Source organism: Somniosus microcephalus, chromosome 21, assembly GCF_052327205.1.
Source record: "Somniosus microcephalus isolate GS21.2 chromosome 21, FLI_Smic_1.0, whole genome shotgun sequence".
NCBI classification, from domain to species: Eukaryota; Metazoa; Chordata; class Chondrichthyes; order Squaliformes; family Somniosidae; genus Somniosus; species Somniosus microcephalus.
In genome coordinates, this window is record NC_141007.1 from 5,292,631 (window position 1) to 5,314,495 (window position 21,865).

General features: G+C 48.6%; 2 protein-coding genes across 4 annotated transcripts in view; one reads left to right on the forward strand and one right to left on the reverse strand.

Annotated features, from left to right (window-relative positions):
• Positions 1 to 21,865, reverse strand: part of mrps7 (mitochondrial ribosomal protein S7) — a 1,172,241-nt gene that overhangs the window by 150,970 nt on the left and 999,406 nt on the right. The gene's annotated exons all lie outside the window — the stretch shown is intronic.
• Positions 1 to 21,865, forward strand: part of mycbpap (mycbp associated protein) — a 195,012-nt gene that overhangs the window by 103,100 nt on the left and 70,047 nt on the right. For all 3 annotated transcript variants that reach the window (XM_085963210.1, XM_085963211.1, XM_085963212.1), the window contains exon 12: positions 11,893 to 12,080. In XM_085963210.1, the coding sequence (XP_085819336.1) occupies positions 11,893 to 12,080 (188 nt within the window). The remainder of the gene's footprint in view (positions 1 to 11,892; positions 12,081 to 21,865) is intronic.

The following is a 21,865-nucleotide window of genomic DNA, read 5'->3' on the forward strand; positions in this document are numbered from 1 at the left end:
TAGCCAGGGAGACAGTACTGGTGCTGCTGTTAACCTCAGCACCCCTGGGCTAGGCTGGAATATCAGCCAGGGTTGCTGCTCCTGATCAACATCGAGTGATCCCTGCTGGGATGTGAATGTGTCTGAATGGGGAGGTGAGGACAGTTACAAAATGTCTGATCAATCTGCTTTTGCTACTTCTCTTTGGTTGTCTCTCTTAGGCACATAGGAACAGGAGTAGGCCATTCAGCCCCTCGAACCTGCTCCGCCATTCTGTTAGATCATGGCTGATCCATACCTCAACTCTATTTACCCGTCTTGGCTCCATATCCCTTGATACCCTTACCCAACAAAAATCGATCAATCTTAGCCTCGAAAGCTTAAATCATCCCAGCACCCACAGCTTCTGGGAGGGAGAATTCCAGATTTCCACAACCCTTTGTGTGGAAAAGTGCTTCCTGATTTCCCCCCTGAATGGCCCAGCTCTAATTTTAAGATGATGTCCCCTTGTTCTTGATTTCCCCACCAGAGGAAATAGTTTATCTGTAACTACCCGATCGAATACCTTTCAACACTTTAAACACCTCAATCAGATCATCCTTCAATCTTCTCTCTTGGTAACTCTTGGCCATTCTAAAAAGCTAAAGGATGGCCTTCTACCTCAGGCTGGAAGGTTCATGGTCCTCGGTGGAGGAGTGTTGGTTGCCAGCCTGTCTCGTGTGAGTCAAGAAGAGCAGAGATAGCAGGGCCCAGTCTGGAGGAAGACTTGGCTAAAGGCCTCCAATGAATGGCATCCAAGGCATTGAATCTTGTGGGGATACAGCTGTTGCCTGTCCTCGGGTACTAGGAGACATAAATGTAAGATAGTCACTAATAAATCCAATAGGGAATTCAGGAGAAATTTCTTTACCCAGAGCGTGGTGAGAATGTGGAACTCACTACCACAGGGAGTGGTTGAGGTGAATAGTGTAGGTGCATTTATGGGTAAGTTAGATAAACACAGGAGTGAGACAGGAATAGAAGGATATGATAATAGGGTTCGGTGAAGAGGGGTGGGAGGAGGCTCATGTGGAGTATGCATAAGAACATAAGAAATAGGAGCAGGAGTAGGCCAATCAGCCCCTCGAGCCTGCTCCGCCATTCAATAAGATCATGGCTGATCTGATCCTAACCGCCAATCCACTATCACAGAACCATCTCCTGAATCTAACAGAATTAGACACATGAAATAGGAGCAGGATCAGGCTACACGGCCCGCTCCGCTACCCACAGGGCCATGTCCGATCCGAACCTAGACTCGTCCAAATTCCTGCCCGCTCCCCGTAACCCTTAATTCCCTTTACTTCTAGGAAACTGTCTATTTCTGTTTTAAATTTATGTAATGATGTAGCTTCTACAGCTTTTTGGGGCAGCATATTCCATGGACCTACCACCCTCTGAGTGAAGTAGTTCCTCCTCATCTCAGTTTTGAAAGAGCAGCCCCTTATTCTAAGACTATGCCCCCTAGTTCTAGTTTCACCCATCATCGGGAACATCCTCCCCGCATCCACCCGATCCAACCCCTTCACAATCTTATATGTTTCAATAAGATCGCCTCTCATTCTTCTGAACTCCAATGAGTAGAGTCCCAATCTACTCAACCTCTCCTCGTATGTCCATCCCCTCATCCCCGGGATTAACCGAGTGAACCTTCTTTGTACTGACTCCAGATCAAGTATGTCTTTTCTTAAGTATGGACACCAAAACTGTATGCAGTATTCCAGGTGCGGTCTCACCTTGTACAACTGAAGCAATACCTCCCTATTTTTATATTCTATTCCCCCTAGCAATGAAAGCCAACATTCCATTGGCCTTCTTAATCACTTGCTGCACCTGCATACTAACCTTTTGAGTTTCGTGCACCAGGACCCCCAGATCCCTTTGTACTTCAGTACTTTCCAGTTTCTTGCCATTAAGATAATAACTTGCTCTACGATTTTTCCTGCCAAAGTGCATAACCTCACACTTTCCAGTATTGTATTCCATCTGCCAAATCTCTGCCCACTTACTTAGCCTGTCTATGACCCCTTGTAGGTTTTTTATGTCCTCCTCACTCACTACTTTCCCTCCCATCTTAGTATCATCTGCAAACTTTGATATGTTACACTCGGTCCCCTCCTCCAAATCGTTAATATAGATTGTAAAGAGTTGGGGACCCAGCACTGACCCCTGCAGAACACCACTGGTTACTGATTGCCAGTCTGAGAATGAACCATTTATCCCAACTCTCTGCCTTCTGTTAGATAGCCAATCCTCTATCCATGCCAGAATATTACCCCCAATCCCGTGATTTTTATCTTAAGCAATAATCTTTTGTGTGGCACCTTGTCAAATGCCTTTTGGAAGTCTAAATACACTACGTCCACTGGTTCACCTTTATCCACCCTATATGTTACTTCCTCAAAGAACTCCAGCAAATTTGTCAAACATGACTTCCCCTTCATAAAACCATGCTGACTTTGTCCTATTAAATTATGATTATCCAAATGTCCTGTTACTGTCTCCTTAATAATGGACTCCAAAATTTTACCTACCACAGATGTTAGGCTAACCAGTCTATAGTTTCCAGCCTTCTGTCTACTGCCCTTTTTTAAATAAGGGTGTTACATTAGCAGTTTTCCAGTCTGCCGGGACCTTTGCTGAGTCCAGGGAGTTTTGGAAAATTATTACTAATGCATCCACAATCCCTACCGCCACTTCCCTCAAGACCCTAGGATGTAAGCCATCAGGTCCAGGTGATTTATCTGCCTTGAGTCCCATTATTTTACCGAGTACCACTTCCTTAGTGATTTTGATCGTGTTTAGCTCCTCCCCCCTATAGCCCCCTGTTTGTCCAGTGTTGGGATATTCTTAGTGTCCTCTACTGTAAAGACTGATACAAAATATTCATTCAGTGTTTTTGCCATCTCCATATTTCCCACCATTAATTTCCCGGTCTCATCCTCTAAGGGACCAACATTTACTTTAGCCACCCTTTTTCTTTTTATATAACTATAAAAACTCTTACTATCTGTTTTTATATTTTTTGCTAATTTACTTTCATAATCTATCTTCACTTTCTTAATCAATCTTTTTGTTATTTTTTGCTATCTTTTAAAGTTTTCCAAATCCTCTATCCTCCCACTAGATTTGGCTACCTTATATGCCCTTGCTTTTAGTCGAATACTATCCTTAATTTCTTTACTTAGCCACGGATGGCTGTCTTTTCTTTTACACCCTTTTCTTCTCAGTGGAATATATATTTTTTGGAAGTTGTAAAATAACTCCTTAAATGTACACCACTGATCAGGTATCGTCTTACCCTTTAATCTATTTTCCCAATCCACTCTACTCAATTCCGCTCTCATACCTTCATAGTCTCCTTTATTCAAGCTTAGCACACTTGTTTGAGATCCAACCTTCTCACCCTCTAATTGAATATGGAATTCAACCATGTTATGGTCACTCATTCCAAGGGGATCCTTTACTAGGACATTTTTAATTAATCCTGTCTCGTTACACAGGACCAGATCTAAGGTTGCTTGCCCCCTGGTCGGTTCAGTTACATACTGCTCAAGAAACCCATCCCTAATACACTCAATGAACTCATCCTCAAGGCAGCCCTGCCCAATTTGATTTGTCCAATTAATATGATAGTTAAAATCCCCCATAATTATAGATGTTCCCTTATTACAAGCCTCAACTATTTCCTGATTGATACTAGTGTTTTTTTCCGCTTATTATTCCTTATCTCCACCCAAACTGTTTCATTATCCTGATCTTTTGACCCAATATCATTTCTCTGTATTACAGTGATTCCTTCCTTTATTATCATCGCCACCCCACCTCCCCTTCCTTCCTGCCTATCCTTCCTGATCGTTAAATAACCTGGTATGTTTAATTCCCAGGCATTGTCATCCTGCAGCCATGTTTCTGTAATGGCCACAAGATCATACCCATATGTAGTTATTTGTGCCATTAACTCATCTATTTTGTTACGAATGCTACGTGCATTCAGATAGAGAACTTTCAAATATGTTTTGTGACACTTAGTTCCTGCTTTTGCCCTTTTTATTACTTTACCTTTTACACCATACCTTCTGCCCCTTCCTGACACGCTCTGGTTTTTAATTTCCCCACTGCTACCTAAGTCTATGACCTTCTCTGTTGTCATTTTTATTATTTGCTCTCTAGGAACCTCCCCCCCACTAGTTAGTTTAAAGCCCTCTCTACAGCCCTAGTTATATGATCCGCCAGGACTCTAGTCCCAGCACTGGCTAAGTGAAGCCCATCCCAACGGAACAGCTCCCTCCTGCCCCAGTACTGGTGCCAGTGTCCCAGGAAGCAAAACCCATTTCTCCCACACCAGTCTTTGAGCCACGCATTTAACTCTCTAATTTTATTTGTCCTAGCCAAATTCGCTCGTGGCTCAGGTTACCCTTGAGGTTCTGTTTTTTAATTTGACCCCTAGCTGCTCATACTCCTTTAACAGAACCGGCTTCCTAGTCCTATCTACGTCGTTTGTACCAACATGGACCACGACAACTGGATCCACCCCCTCCCACTGCAAGTTTCTTTCCAACCCAGAGGAGATGTCCTTAACCCTGGCACCGGGTAGGCAACACAGCCTTCGGGACTCTCGCTCTCGGCTGCAGAGAACTCTATCTTGCCCCCTAATAATACTATCCCCTACCACTACAACATTTCTATTTACTCCCCCCTCTTGAATGGCCCCCCATTCCACGGTGCTGTGGCCAGGTTGGTCATCCTCCCTGCAGTCCCTGCTCCTGTCCCCACAGGGAGTAAGAACCTCGAACCTGTTGGACAAGAGCAAGGGCTGCGGCTCCTCCAGCTCTACCTCCTGGATCCCCGTACCTGCCTCGCTCGTAGTCACACCGTCCTGTCCCTGACCATGGGCTACATCTGAATTAATTAACTTCATAGGTGTGACCACCTCCTGAAACACAGAGTCCAGGCACTTCTCCCCGTCCCTGATGTGTCTAAGTGTCTGAAGCTCAGACTCCAGCTCATCAACACGGAGCTGGAGTTCCTGTAGCAGCAGACACTTGTCACAGACGTAATCACCGTGAGCCTCAATGGGGTCCACCGGCTCCCACATCTCGCAACAGTAACACATCACCTGCTCCATTCTATGTAATTAATTTTTTTATTGTTAGTTATGGACACCCTCTGCCCGATTTTAGATGCTAGTATCCCCTTTAATTAATTGGATTTAAATTAAATCAATCCGTCTAATTACACCAGTTAAATGGTTTACCAACAGTCACTCTGCACCAGAAAGGCCTTATTAACTACAACTCACAGAGTAAATGTTTGAAAAGAGCACCTAACACCCCACTTACCCAAACTCACAGCACTCTCTGCTGACTCGCACTCAGTGCTTGCTCGCACTGGGACTGGTCTTTTTATACTGTTTTTTTGTTTACAGCCAAATGAGTCACCCCTGCTGATTGGTTAGAAAACTGGTTTCCACTGCCTGCTGTGCCAATTTACTCCCACTGCAGTGTAACCTTGTTTTACTCTTCTTAAACCAACAGAATCCCAAATATTTAACTTTTCTCCTTTACTTAAACTGCTTAAGTAATCTTATCAAGAATGATTTAAAGAGAAATAACAATTAAATAACTCTCACACTTACCCAAACTCACAGCGCTCTCTGCTGACTTCACTAAATACCGGCCTGGGCCAAATGGCCTGTTTCTGTGTTGTACGTTCTATGTAATTCTATGGCCTAGAAATTCAGTTGGTTGCGCCAGCCGTTAGCGCCTTAGGAGTAGATGTCGGGCGCTAGGCGGCTAGCGCCCGGGTGCAGCGCGATCTGCGCCTCGCCCCAACTTCACTAGAGATTTAGCGGCGGCGCAAAGTCTTTGCGCGCGCTCAGCTGCGCACGCAGATCATGACGTCATTTCCTTGTGCAACGCCCTTTGTGCGCCCCCAACCGGAACTTCAGTGGCGACGCCCCATTGTGCGCCTGGCGCCCCTAGCGACTGTTAGAGTGGAACGGTGCTCAGCCGATGCGGGGCGCGGGGGGCGCAAATTAAAGGGCACTCCTCCTGCACTATAAAAGGCTGCCATTTCGCAGCACTCCTTCTTGAGAAACGGATCTTTGGAGAGAGACCAAGGTAGATAGCTTTCTGCTTTGGCCCAACACTCGGACAGGTACTTCTGGCTTCAGGCCACAGCTTTCCACTAGTCTTTGCCTTCATTGACATCTCATTGTTTGCCAGCATATTATGGGGGCTGCAATGGGTGTCAACGCTGGCTTTCTCAATTACATCCAAAGGGCTCACAGACGCCGTGAGAGAGTGGCAGCCCTGGCTAGACGGAGAGGGGGCAACAGGCGTCGGGAAAGGAGGCCTTACCCACCCAGGGTATACCGCCAGCAGTTCTCCTATCTCAACATGTCTGACGAGCAGTGTGTTCGGAGGCTGCGATTCAGAAGGGACGTGGTCACAGAGATCTGCCAGCTGCTTGGCGGTGATCTGCAGCCACAGCTGAGGAGCAGGACGTCTCTGTCGGTGGCAGTGAATGTGACGGTGGCTCTCAACTTCTATGCCACCGGCTCCTTCCAATCCGCTACTGGGGACATTGCCAACATCTCCCAGTTCGCCGTGCATTGCTGCATCCGCCAGGTGACCAATGCCCTTTTCAAAAGGAGACGTCAGTTCATCTCCTTCTCCATGGCCCTTGCCAAGCAGCAACAGCATGCAATGGGCTTTGCAGCATTCGCGGGCTTCCCCATGGTGCAGGGCGCCATTGACTGCATGCATGTGGCTTTGCGGGCACCTCTGGAGAATGCCGAGGATTACGGCAGCCGGAAGGGCTACCATTCGCTGAACGTCCAGCTGGTGTGTGACCACAGGCAGCTCATCCTAGCTGTCAATGCCCGCTTTCCAGGCAGCAGCCACGATGCCTTCATCCTGCGACAGACATCTGTGGCAGACATGTTCCAGGCACAGCCTCACCCATGAGGATGGCTTATCGGGGACAAAGGCTATCCTTTGTGTACCTGGATGATGACCCCGCTCCGTGCGCCCAGCACCCCTGCTGAAGAGGGATACAACGAGAGCCATCAAGCGACCAGGAACATCATCGAACAAACAATCGGCGTCCTGAAGCAACGGTTCCGCTGTCTGGATCGTTCCGGTGGAGCGCTACAATATTCGCCGGAACGAGTCTCCCATTTCGTGGTCGTTTGCTGCATGCTGCACAACCTGGCTATCCGCAGGACTCAGGCACTGCCACCAGAGATTGGAGGACCACCTCAGGAGGAGGAGGAGGACCAGCACAGGAGGGAGGCACAAAGTGCAAGGGCCGCCCGTCGCCGGCTTATTGAACGTCGGTTCTAGGCCCCCTCTCAGGGAATGGCTTGTGCCAATATCAGCAGATGAATGTAGCCGCTCCACAAGCCCTCAGCCGAGCAGGGCAACCAGGACTTAACCAAAAAACCATGCACACTGCAATTTAACAACAATAATTTATTGAAAACCTCTGCCCTTCCCACATTACATGCTCATGTGGAGAAGCCCCCTCCAAAAACACAAAACTACCAGTCTCGGCCTTACAAAAAGAAAGAAGGACACCAGTCTCGGACTTACAAAAAGAAAGAAAGACACCAGTCTCGGCCTTACACAAAAACAACTGCACCAGTCTCGGCCTTACAACAAGCACCAGGCATTTGTGCATACCTCTACTTTTTGCCCTGCGAGGGCGATGCCTTGCGCATCCTTGCCTGGCCCCTGCCCGCCCTGCTCCTCCTCAATGGGAGCCCAGTGGCTGCATCAAGGCTGGGGGAAGGCTGCTGAGGGGCAGTTGGCGAGACGGCAGATGCCCTTGGGGGTCGGCCTGCACCAGCTCTGGCCTTGGAGTGGCCGGCTGCTGACTGCTCCAACTCTGGCTGGGCGGCAGCAGTCTGTCCAGCAGCTCGTGGCAGCTGCAATGGCGGAGTGGCAGTGTCGGCTGCAGGAATGGTGGCAACCTGGCAGATCGCAGGTGCTCGCTGGTCGCCTGAGACATTGGCACTCGCACGGGCCAGCACTGCAGCATGCGCAGCAAACAGCTGAAGAACAGACTGCTGGGCTGCTGCTGCGCGGCGAGTGCCCTGGCGATGCCTGGCTGATCCAGCGAGGGTGGCAGCAGTTAGTGCCCGTGTGGCCCTGGTCTGTGTCCGCATGACACCAGCCAGTGAATGGACGGCACGACTGAGCACTTGGCTAGAAGCCGACTGTGCTGCCGCGAAGTCCTGCAGACTCCTGGCCTGTGCTGCACTGAATTGTTGCAGACTCCTGGCCTGTGCTGCTCCGAATTGCTGCACACTCCTTGACAGAGACTCCATGGAGTCAGCATCCTTGCCACTGGAGCCATGAGCTCAGTGTGCCTGCGCTCAGCCTGGACGGCCATTTCCTCTAGGAGGCGCACCTCCTTTGCGCTCACCGTCGCAGGACTGGAGGCCGCACTCGCCCTCTGGGGAGAAGTCCGCCGAGCTTCCCCACCCCTCCCGCGTTGCTGCAGGCCGCTGGGCCCTGGAGCTTCACTCTCCTCCGACCCTTCCCCCCCGGCTCCCCTCCAGGGAAGACGTGTCCCCTACATCGCCATGGGCTGGCGAGGCCGAGGGTGGCACTGATGGGCCGGCTTCCTCTTCCTCCTCCTCGTCTTCCGAAGGGCTGACAGTGGCAGCTTGAGGGCCCGCCTCCTCACCTGCCGATTCACCATTTGAAAGCAGGAAGGCACAAGAGTAGCTTTAGAGTGAGGACAGGGCGGCAGCGAGGGAGGCATGAGTGGTGCCATTCACCGCATTGGTCGGACAGTGGCAAAGGATGCTGATCTGATGCGCAAGTGGAACGAGAGAGGTCCAAAAGGTGATGCCCTTACCATTGGTGCCCAGAACAGGGTCGGCATCTCCACTGGCGACGGGGCCAATCGGCCGGCCAGCCATAATGCGCTCCACACGCTGGTCGAGGTCGGAGAGCTCTTTGAGGTCAGGACGGCCTCCCCCGGTCTCAGTTCGGTTGCGCCGGTTGTGCGCCACCTTGGCCTGCAAGAGGAAGGACGGCCTCTAAGTACAGTGTGAAGCCCTGACCTTGTCTGCACTGCCTGCCATGGTCGAATAGCTTGGACAGTGTGTAGCCCTGATCTTGTCTGCAATGCCTCCCATGGTCGAAGAGCTTGTACAGTGTGTAAAGTGCTGAATGTGCAAGTGATTTTCATGCCAGTCCCATAGCTGCTGGATGAGGGCTGGCCATTAGGGCTTTCAGGTCCCTTTGCCCATAAAGTGAGGTGCACATGCAAGGATGAGGAGGACACTGGAAAGGGTACTCACCCTGACAAGCCGAGTGAGGTCGTTGAACTTCTTCCGGCATTGCACAGGAGTCCTGGCAACCACGCTGTTGGAAGGCACCCTGTTGGAGACCCCCCTCCAGGCTTTCCGGTAGGCGCTGGGCAGTGGCCTCTTGCCACCTTCTGGGAACAGAACATGGCGCTTGCGCTCCACTCTGCCAACCAGCACCCTCAGGTCACCGTCGCTGAAGCGCTGTGCTCTCTCCCTGGCCTTCTCCATAGCCCTGGGCGTTGTGCAGATGAAGCAGAAGTGGTCAGGCCTAGGTTGAGGGCTGCAGTGTGCAGGGCGTGGCAGGCAAACAAATCCACCCTCCTCCTTTAAGAGCTGACCGGCGCCAGAGTGTCTGCTGTCAATCAAGAACTCGCCGCACCTGCGCTGCGCCCGGCCTCGGGGGTATCGCTCAGCACCGCCGGCTTAGCGCCTAAAGATAGTCGTGCATCGCCTGTTTTAGCGCAGCAGCAACCTCTTGGGGCGATGCGACTGAATATCGGCGAAGGGGGCGCGACTTTGTGCCGGGCGCAAACTTTAGCGGCCACCCGTCTTTACTGCCCCAAAAGAGGCTATACTGAATTTCTAGGCCTATGTATTGTCCTAGACCGTGGCAGACTGTTTGACTACACAACTAGGCCTGATCCTGTTCCCATCTGATGAATACACACAAACTCGCCCTCCTGCAGGAGTCACTGGATAGCAAGCAGAAGCGGCAACTCTGACTCTCCCCTGTACCCATAGCCCAAGGGCACTGAGGTCAGTTGTAGTCCCAGCTGAGCTCAGCGATGTCGGCGCACTTCAGGAATTCGGTCTGAATGGCCCATCACAACACTGGGTGCTGCTTATCTCCACTGCACCATAGGGGTGTATACCTCTCTTAAGTGGGATTTTATCTTGTCAAAGGAGTCTTAACTTGTCGATCCAAACCCCCAAACTCCTGATTATTTCTATAAGACCATAAGAAATAGGAGCAGGAGTAGGCCAATCGGCCCCTCGAGCCTGCTCCGCCATTCAATAAGATCATGGCTGATCTGATCCTAACCGCCAATCCACTCTCACAGAACCATCTCCTGAATCTAACAGAATTAGACACGAAATAGGAGCAGGATCAGGCTACACGGCCCCCGGGCCCGCTCCGCTACCCACAGGACCATGACCGATCCGAACCTAGACTCATGTCCAAATTCCTGCCCGCTCCCCGTAACCCTTAATTCCCTTTACTTCTTTACTTCTAGGAAACTGTCTATTTCTGTTTTAAATTTATGTAATGATGTAGCTTCTACAGCTTTTTGGGGCAGCATATTCCATGGACCTACCACCCTCTGAGTGAAGTAGTTCCTCCTCATCTCAGTTTTGAAAGAGCAGCCCCTTATTCTAAGACTATGCCCCCTAATTCTAGTTTCACCCATCATCGGGAACATCCTCCCCGCACCCACCCGATCCAACCCCTTCACAATCTTTTATGTTTCAATAAGATCGCCTCTCATTCTTCTGAACTCCAATGAGTAGAGTCCCAATCTACTCAACCTCTCCTCATATGTCCATCCTCTCATCCCCGGGACTAACCGAGTGAACCTTCTTTGTACTGACTCGAGAGCAAGTATGTCTTTTCTTAAGTATGGACACCAAAACTGTACGCAGTATTCCAGGTGCGGTCTCACCAATACCTTGTACAACTGAAGCAATACCTCCCTATTTTTATATTCTATCCCCCTAGCAATGAAAGCCAACATTCCATTGGCCTTCTTAATCACTTGCTGCACCTGCATACTAACCTTTTGAGTTTCGTGCACCAGGACCCCCAGATCCCTTTGTACTTCAGTACTTTCCAGTTTCTTGCCATTAATATAATAACTTGCTCTACGATTTTTCCTGCCAAAGTGCATAACCTCACACTTTCCAGTATTGTATTCCATCTGCCAAATCTCTGCCCACTTACTTAGCCTGTCTATGTCCCCTTGCAGGTTTTTTATGTCCTCCTCACTCACTACTTTCCCTCCCATCTTAGTATCATCTGCAAACTTTGATATGTTACACTCGGTCCCCTCCTCCAAATCGTTAATATAGATTGTAAAGAGTTGGGGACCCAGCACTGACCCCTGCGGAACACCACTAGTTACTGATTGCCAGTCTGAGAATGAACCATTTATCCCAACTCTCTGCCTTCTGTTAGATAGCCAATCCTCTATCCATGCCAGAATATTACCCCCAATCCCGTGATTTTTTATCTTAAGCAATAATCTTTTGTGTGGCACCTTGTCAAATGCCTTTTGGAAGTCTAAATACACTACGTCCACTGGTTCCCCTTTATCCACCCTATATGTTACTTCCTCAAAGAACTCCAGCAAATTTGTCAAACATGACTTCCCCTTCATAAAACCATGCTGACTTTGTCCTATTAAATTATGATTATCCAAATGTCCTGTTACTGTCTCCTTAATAATGGACTCCAAAATTTTACCTACCACAGATGTTAGGCTAACCGGTCTATAGTTTCCAGCCTTCTGTCTGCTCCCCTTTTTAAATGTGTTCTCCTCTTTTCCCAGGAGTCATTCTTCCTGGAGAGACGGTTGATTTAGCATTCACCTTTAAGTCACCAAATGCTGGGATCTTCACCGATTTCTGGGAGTTTTGCACCCACCCAGTGCTGTTGGGAGGGGCGTCTCTGCAGGTGGCCCTGTGGGGCGTGGCTCTGTTTGAAGACAAGAATGAGAGTGCAAGACAACAGCTGCAGGTCAGTAACAGGTGTTGGGAATGTGCTGCTGTGGGTTGGCTGCGTCTCAATATCAGCACAATAGCGCTTTAAGTAAGCGAGAACGTGCCTTCACACCGTGCCTGGCACAACCTCAGGACGTCCCAATGCTTCACAGCTGGGGAAATATTTTTGAATTATAGTCGCAGGTTTAGTGTGAATCACCAGGTTGCTCCACAAACCACAACTTGCTAAATCAACAAGAAAATGATGTGAAAGGCTGTAAGACTCGCACAAGTGAAGTGTGCTCCAACCTTGCTCTCCCGATAGTACTTGATTGGCCTCCAAGGCCGTCTCGCTCTCTCTCTCTCTCGCTCTCATCTGTGATATATTTTGAACTGTTACTAGATGTAATGAACTTTATAAGGTGGTTCAGAATAAGAATTACTTCATGTATTTTTAATTAGATGTTTAAAATACGGAATAACCGCAGTGGATCCTATTGACCAGGACAATAGTGGATAGTCGACTAAAAACAAGGGCATATAAGGTAGCCAAATCTAGTGGGAGGATAGAGGATTGGGAAAACTTCAAAAGACAGCAAAAAATAACAAAAAGATTGATTAGGAAAGGGAAGATAGATTATGAAATTAATTAGCAAAAAATATAAAAACAGATAGTAAGAGTTTTTATAGTAATATAAAAAGAAAAAGGGTGGCTAAAGTAAATGTTGGTCCCTTAGAGGATGAGACCGGGAAATTAATGGTGGGAAATATGGAGATGGCAAAAACACTGAATGAATATTTTCTATCAGTCTTTACAGTAGAGGACACCAAGCATATCCCAACACTGGACAAGCAGGGGGCTATAGGGGGGGGAGGAGATAAACACGATCAAAATCACTAAGGAAGTGGTACTCGGTAAAATAATGGGACTCAAGGCGGATAAATCGCCTGGACCTGATGGCTTACATCCAAGGGTCTTGAGGGAAGTGGCGGTAGGGATTGTGGATGCATTGGTAATAACCTTCCAAAACTCCCTGGACTCAGCAAAGGTCCCAGCAGACTGGAAAACTGCTAATGTAACACCCTTATTTAAAAAGGGCAGTAGACAGAAGGCTGGAAACTATAGACTGGTTAGCCTAACATCTGTGGTAGGTAAAATTTTGGAGTCCATTATTAAGGAGACAGTAACAGGACATTTGGATAATCATAGTTTAATAAGACAAAGTCAGCATGGTTTTATGAAGGGGAAGTCATGTTTGACAAATTTGCTGGAGTTCTTTGAGGAAGTAACATACAGGGTGGATAAAGGTGAACCAGTGGACGTAGTGTATTTAGACTTCCAAAAGGCATTTGACAAGGTGCCACACAAAAGATTATTGCTTAAGATAAAAAATCACGGGATTGGGGGTAATATTCTGGCATGGATAGAGGATTGGCTATCTAACAGAAGGCAGAGAGTTGGGATAAATGGTTCATTCTCAGACTGGCAATCAGTAACCAGTGGTGTTCCGCAGGGGTCAGTGCTGGGTCCCCAACTCTTTACAATCTATATTAACGATTTGGAGGAGGGGACCGAGTGTAACATATCAAAGTTTGCAGATGATACTAAGATGGGAGGGAAAGTAGTGAGAGAGGAGGACATAAAAAACCTGCAAGGGGACATAGACAGGCTAAGTAAGTGGGCAGAGACTTGGCAGATGGAATACAATACTGGAAAGTGTGAGGTTATGCACTTTGGCAGGAAAAATCGTAGAGCAAGTTATTATCTTAATGGCAAGAAACTGGAAAGTAATGAAGTACAAAGGGATCTGGGGGTCCTGGTGCACGAAACTCAAAAGGTTAGTATGCAGGTGCAGCAAGTGATTAAGAAGGCCAATGGAATGTTGGCTTTCATTGCTAGGGGGATAGAATATAAAAATAGGGATGTATTGCTTCAGTTGTACAAGGTATTGGTGAGACCGCACCTGGAATACTGCATACAGTTTTGGTGTCCATACTTAAGAAAAGACATACTTGCTCTCGAGTCAGTACAAAGAAGGTTCACTCGGTTAATCCCGGGGATGAGGGGATGGACATATGAGGAGAGGTTGAGTAGATTGGGACTCTACTCATTGGAGTTCAGAAGAATGAGAGGCGATCTTATTGAAACATATAAGATTGTGAAGGGGTTGGATCGGGTGGATGCGGGGAGGATGTTCCAGATGATGGGTGAAACTAGAACTAGGGGGCATAGTCTTAGAATAAGGGGCTGCTCTTTCAAAACTGAGATGAGGAGGAACTACTTCACTCAGAGGGTGGTAGGTCCATGGAATATGCTGCCCCAAAAAGCTGTCGAAGCTACATCATTACATAAATTTAAAACAGAAATAGACAGTTTCCTAGAAGAAAAGGGAATTAAGGGTTACGGGGAGCGGGCAGGAATTTGGACATGAGTTTAGGTGCGGATCGGTCATGGCCCTGTGGGTAGCGGAGCGGGCCCAGGGGCCGTGTAGCCTGATCCTGCTCCTGTTTCGTGTGTCTAATTCTGTTAGATTCAGGAGATAGTCCTGTCATAGTGGATTGGCGGTTAGGATCAGATCAGCCATGATCTTATTGAATGGCGGAGCAGGCTCGAGGGGCCAATTGGCCTACTCCTGCTCCTATTTCTTATGTTCTTATGTGCCACGTGATGAGAGAGAGAGATGATCAGGGATGATCTAAGCTGGATCAACAACTACGAGATAACTTGAGACTGAAATACAAGACAAACTAAAGTTGTTGATCCAGCTAAAGGGGCTATAATGCAATTGGGAGCCCGAATTGAATTTAACTGCTGCTGCACGGCTTTCCCGGGGGAAAGTCACCAGGGAAATGGAGGCGAGACTGCTCGGCACTTTGTTGGCGTGGTTGAAGGTCAGGAGGCCCGATCTCGATGAAGGTTCAGTGCTCACAGGTCCTTTCTCAGTCCCCTCTGGGACAAGGTTTGCTGAGAGTACTTGTGTGAGGGAGTCATTTGGAGAGTTTTGAGGTGCTTAACAGAGAAGCTCACGATGGGTGACACCATTACAGTACAATAGCAAAATACGGCGGATGCTGGAATCTGAAACAAAAACCGAAAATGCTGTAAATAATCAGGTCAGGCAGCATCTGTGGAGAGAGAAACCGAGTCAACATTTGGGTCTGTGACCTTTCGTCAGAACTGGAAAAAGTTAGAGATGTAACAGATTTTAACTAGGTGCAGGGAAAGGGGGATGGGGAGGAAAGAACAAAAGGGACGGTCTGTGCCAGGGTGGAAGGCAGGAGAGATTAAATGTTGCAGATGGGAATGGCAGAATCATCAACAGCTGCCGCCTGAAAAAATAGGGGCCGAGGTTATGATCTGAAATTGTTGAACTCGATGTTGAGTCCAGAAGGCTGTAAAGTGCCTAATTGAAAGATGAGGTGCTGTTCCTCGAGCTTACGCTGAGCTTCGTTGGAACAGTGTAAGAGGCCATAGATGGCGAGATCAGAGTGGAGTGGAGCGGAGAATTAGTGACAGGCAACCCGAAGCTAGGGGACACGCTTGCGGACTGAACGGAGGTGTTCCGCAAAGCGGTCACCCAATCTGCGTTTGGTCTCCCCACTGTAGATGAGACCGCATCGTGAGCAGCGAATACAGTAATACTAAATTGCAAGAAGTACAAGTAAATCGCTGTTTCACCTGGAAGGAGTGTTTGGGGCCTTGGACAGTGGGAAGGGAGGAGGTAAAAGGAGAGGTGTTGCATCTCCTGCGCTTGCACAGGAAGGTGCCGTGGGAAGGGAAGGGGTGTTGGGGGTGATAGAAGGAGTGGACCAGGGTGTTGCGGAGGGTGCGGTCCCTTCGGAATGCTGAAAGGGGAGGTGAGGGGAAGATGTGTTTGGTGGTGGGATCACGCTGGAGGTGACAGAAATGGCAGAGGATGATCCGTTGAATGTGGAGGCTGGTGGGGTGAAAGGTGAGGACAAGGGGAACCCTATCGTGGTTCTGGAAGGGAGGGGCAGGGGTGAGGGCAGAAGTGCGGGAAATAGAACGGACACGTTCGAGGGCCGTGTCAACCACGGTAGAGGGGAATCCTCGGTTGAGGAAAGTGGAAGACATGTCGGAAGCACTAGTGGAAGGTGGCATTGTCAGAACAGATGCGGCGGAGATGGAGAAACTGGGAGAATGGAATAGAGTCCTTACAGGAAGCGGGGAAGGAGGAAGTGTAGTGCAGGTAGCTGTGGGAGTCAGTGGGCTTATAATGGATGTTTGTCGATAGCCTATCCCCAGAAATGGAGACAGGTTGACACGGATGGTACCATGGCTACTCTCGATTGAACTTTGGAAGAGGAAGAGAATGAGGACCATCAGTAGCAAGGGCCTGCTGTGGAGGGAGCTGCAGGTGGCCAGCAGAGAAGGGAGCTGCAGGTGGCCAGCAGAGAAGGGAGCAACAGAGGGTTGAATTCGCAGGAGACCCTATCTACCTAAAAGGTTTGCAGAGAGAGGCACAGCTTCCTTCACCTGTCGGAGGAGCAGTACTTTTGCAGGCTCAGGTTGTCACGTCAGGTGGTTACACACCTCTGCAGCCCCCAGAAGAGGACCTGCTACCTGCTGGACCCGGTGACCACGCATCATCAGTGGCTGTGAAGGTCACCACCGCCCTCAGATTCTTTGCATCTGGTTCATTCCAGGGCACTACCGGAGACATAGCGAAAGTCTCAGTTGGCTGCACATAAATGCATAAGGCAGGTGATGGATGGAGTGCTTGGCTCGGCTGAGAGGTGTATAAACTTCCCCTGTGATGATAGTAGCCAGAATGAGCAGACATTGGGATTTGCGACTCTGGCTGGCTTCCCACAGCTGGAGGGTGCCATCAACTACACACACGTAGCAATCCAAGCACCCCCAGATCAACCAGGTGCATACGTCAACCGCAAGGGATTTCATTCCATCAATGTGCAGCTGGTGTGCAACCACAAGAAAAGGTTCATGCAGGTCTGCGGCAGAGTCCCTGGGATCTGCCATGATGCTTTCATACTGTGGCAGTCCAACATCCCCAACATGTTCAGACCTGAAACCAGCCTTATGAGGTGGCTGCTAGGCAACCAATTATACCCACTTCAAACCTGGCTGATGACCCCTCTTTTGAACCCCACCAGTGAGCACCAGGAGTGGTACAACGACAGCCATATGATAACCACATGTTTCATAGAGCAAGCCATTAGCATATTCTGCTAGTTACAACCTCAAAACTCTTAACAGATTTGTCAAACATGATTTCACTTTCAAATATCCATGTTGATTCTGCCCAATCCTATTATTAATTTCTAAGTGCCCTGTTACCACGTCCTTAATAATAGATTCTAGCATTTTCCCTACTACTGATGTCAGGCTAACCGGTCTATAGTTCCCCCTTTTCTCTCTCCCTCTCTTAAATAGTGGGGTTACATTTGCTACCTTCCAATCCGCGGGAACTGATCCAAAATCTAAGGAATTTTGGAAAATGACAACCAATGCACCCACTATCTCTATAGCCACCTCTTTCAAAACCCTAGGATGCAGGCCATCAGGTCCACGGGATTTATCGGCTTTCATTCCCATTAATTTCTCCAGTACTATTTCTTTTCTTTTAGTTCCCCATTCTCGCTAGAGCCTTGGTTCTCCACTATTTCCGGGAAGTGTTTTGCGTCTTCTTCCATGAAGACAGACACAAAGGGCTGGATTTTGTAAATGGAGGCGAGCTGGAGGCGGGACAGCTGCTTGTCGTGTCAATGTCCCACCTCCATCCTCGCCTGACCAACCAGAGGGATTTTCCCCTGATTGAACTTTTTAAGCCCGCACTGCGGGCTCAGCAGGCCAATTAGGGAGGAAGTCACTGATAGAGCAAGTCAACGTTAGACGTGCTATCTGTCAAGACTTCTTGAAAGAAGAAATGTCAGCGTTTGACAGCTCTTTGAAGCTGTCAAACACTGGCATTCTCTTTAGTTTGATGAGTCCTTGCGTTCAGGACTCATCAAACCTTTTAAATTTGTAGATTTCACATGGCTGTTGGTGCAGAGGTTCCGACAGCCAGTCTGTGAAATTGACAAGGAGGATGTCGGCTCTCCCGATCCACCGCGCCTGAAGGCTGTAGAAAGAAAACAAGGTAAGTGAACACTTTTTAAAACTTATCACTCACCTTGCATACTTACCACTCCACACTTGCACCCATCACTCACCTTACTTCCAGGTGCCTCTGACCGCCGCAGACCTCCTCCACGTCTCCTCCAACCCGGCGGGGATCTCCGAGATTGGGAAGCCTTCACCTGTGACGGTAAAATGGTACTAATCCTTTTCTCTGCCTGTAAATTACCCGTTAACAGGCAGTTAAAAGGATTAAATGCCTTTCCTGCCTCCAGGAGACGGGACCCGAAGCTGCACATCTTCCCGCCTCTGTGCCCTTTTGCCAGGATGGGGGCGGCTTTGCCATCTGCCCCCTCTTTCTCCGAATTTACCGGCTGTCCCGCCTCCATGCCTGTCTCCTCGGGGCTTGGAAAATCCAGCCCAAAGTATTTGTTTAATTTCTCTGCCATTTCCTTATTCCCCATTATAATTTCTCCTGTCTCAGCCTGTAAGGGACCCACGTTTACTTTCACTAATCTTTTCCTTTTTACAAACCTATAGAAGGTTTTACAGTCTGTTTTTATGTCTCTTGCTTGTTTACTCTCATGTTCTATTTTCCCTTTCTTTATCAATTTCTTGGTCCTCCTTTGCTGAATTCTAACATCCTCCCAATTCTCAGGCTTACTACTCTTTTGGCAACATTATAAGCCTCTTCCTTTGATCTAATACTATCTTTAACTTCTCTTGTTAGCCACGGTTGGACCACTTTTCGTTTGGGGTTTTTGTGCCTTAAAGGAATGTATATTTGTTGTAAATTATGTATTAATTCTTTAAATTACTTGTCTACCATCATAACTTGTAATGTGGTTTACCAATCTACTATAGCCAACTCGCCTCTCATACCTACATAGTTTGCTTTGTTTAGATTTAAGACCCTAGTTTTGGATTTAACTCAATCACTTTCAAACTGAATATAAAATTCTATCATATTACCCTTCACTACTCACCAGCGAGCATTTCGAGGATTTAAAAAAATTCATTCATGGGCTGATGGTGTCGCTGGCAAGGCCAGCATTTATTGCCCATCCCTAATTGTCCTTGAGAAGGGTACTCCCACAGTGCAGTTAGGTAGAGCGTTCCAGGATTTAGACCCAGCAATGATGATGGAACGGCTATATTTCCAAGTAAGGATGGTGTGTGTGACTTGGAGGGGAACTTGGAGGTGGTGGTGTTCCCATGCGCCTGCTGCCCTTGTCCTTCTTGGTGGTAGAGATCACCGGTTTGGGAGGTACTGCCGAAGAAGCCTTGGCGAGTTGCTGCAGTGCATCTTGTAGATGGTACACACTACAGCCACGGTGCGCCGGTGGTGGAGGGAGTGAATGTTTAAGGTGGTGGATGGAGTGCCAGTCAAGCGGGCTGCTTTGTCCTGTATGGTGTCGAGCTTCTTGATTGTTGTTGGAGCTGCACTCATCCAGGCAAGTGGAGAGTATTCCATCACACTCCTGACATGTGCCTTGTAGATGGTGGAAAGGCTTTGGGGAGTCAGGAGGTGAGACACTCACCACAGAATACCCAGCCTCTGACCTGCTCTTGTAGCCACAGTATTTGTGTGGCTGGTCCAGTTAAGTTTCTGGTCAATGGTGACCCCCAGGATGTTGATGGTGGGGGTTTCGGCGATGGTAATGCCATTGAATGTCAAGGTGCAGTGGTTAGACTCTCGCTTGTTGGAGATAGTCATTGCCCGGCACTTGTATAGCATGAATGTTACCTGCCACTTATCAGCCCAAGCCTGAATGTAGTCCAGGTCTTGCTGCATGCAGGCACGGACTGCTCCATTATCTGAGGAGTTGTGAATGTCACTGAACACAGTGACATCATCAGCAAACATCCCCATTTCTGACCTATGATGGAGGGAAGGTCACTGATGAAGCAGCTGAAGGTGGTTGGGCCGAGGACACTGCCTGAAGAACTCCTGCAGCGATGTCCTGGGGGTGAGCTGATTGGGCTCATAGAAACATAGAAGATAGGAGCAGGAGTAGGCCATTCGGCCCCTCGAGCCTGTTCTGCCATTTAATATCATGGCTGATCATCCAAATTCAGTACCCTGTCCCTGCCTTCTCCCCATATCCCTTGATCCCTTTAGCCTTAAGAAATATATCTAACTCCTTCTTGAATATATTTAATAAGTTGGCCTCAACTGCCTTCTGTGGTAGAGAATTCCACAGGTTCACCACTCTCTGGATGAAGAAATTCCTCCTCATCTCTGTCTGAAATGCCTTACCCCTTCTCCTTAGACTGTGACCCCTGGTTCTGGATTCCCCTGCATCTAGTCTGTCTAGCCCTGTTAGAATTTTATAAGTTTCAATGAGATCCCCTCTCATTCTTCTAAACTCTAGCGGATATAAGCCTAATCGACCCAATCTCTCTTCAAACGTCATTCCTGCCATCCCAGGTATCAGTCTGGTGAATCTTCGCTGCATTCCCTCCATGGCAAGATTGGGCTCCAACAACCACAGCCATCTTCCTTTGTGCTAGGTATGACTCCAGCCAGTGGAGAGTTTCCCCCCAATCTCCATTGACTTCAATTTTACTAGGGCTCCTTGATGCCACTCTCGGTCAAATCTTGCCTTGATGTCAAGGGCAGTCACTCTCACCTCACCTCTGGAATTCAGCTTTTGCCCATGTTTGGTCCAAGACTGTAATGAGGTCTAGAGCCGAGAGTGGTCCTGGCGGAACCCAAACTGAGCATCGGTGAGCAGGTTATTGGTGAGTAAGTGCCTCTTGATAGCACTGCCGACGACTCCTTCCATCACTTTGCTGATGATTGAGAGTAGACTGATGGGGTGGTAATTGGCCAGATTGGATTTGTCCTGCTTTTTGTGGACAGGACATACCTGGGCAGTTTTCCACTTTGTCGGGTAGATGTCAATGTTGTTGCTGTACTGGAACAACTTGGCTAGAGGCGTGGCTAGTTCTGGTTCACAAGTCTTCAGCACTACAGCCGGGATGTTGTCAGGGCCCACAGCCTTTGCTGTATCCAGTGCGCTCAGCAATTTTTTGATATCACTGAGTGAATCGAATTGGCTGAAGACTGGCATCTGTGATGGTGGGGACCTCCGGAGGAGGCCAAGGTGGATCATCCACTTGGCACTTCTGGCTGAAGATGGTTGCAAAGGCTTCAGCCTTGTCTTTTGTGCTCACATGCTGGGCTCCGCCATTGATGAGGATGGGGATGTTCGTGAAGCCTCCTCCTCACGTTATTTGTTTAATTGTCCACTACCATTCGCGACTGGATGTAGCGCGACTGGATGTAGCAGGACTGCAGAGCTTTGATCTGATCCGTTGGTTGTAGAGTCATAGCCCTGTCTAAAGCGTGCTGCTTCCGCTGTTTAGCATGCACATAGTCCTGTGTTACAGCTTCCCCAGGTTGACACCTCTAGTTTTCAGGTGTGCCTGATGCTTCCCCTGGCATGCTCTTCTGCACTCTTCATTGAACCAGGGTTGGCCCGCTGGCTTGATGGTAATGGTAGAGTGAGGGATATGCCGGGCCACGAGATTACAGATTGTGGTGGAATACAATTCTGCTGCTGATGGCCCACAGCGCCTCATGGATGCCCAGTTTTGAGCTGCCAGATCTGTTCTGAATCTATCCCGTTTAGTAAACATAGAAACATAGAAGATAGGATCAGGAGTCGGCCATTCGGCCCCTCGAGCCTGCTCCGCCATTTAATGCGATCATGGCT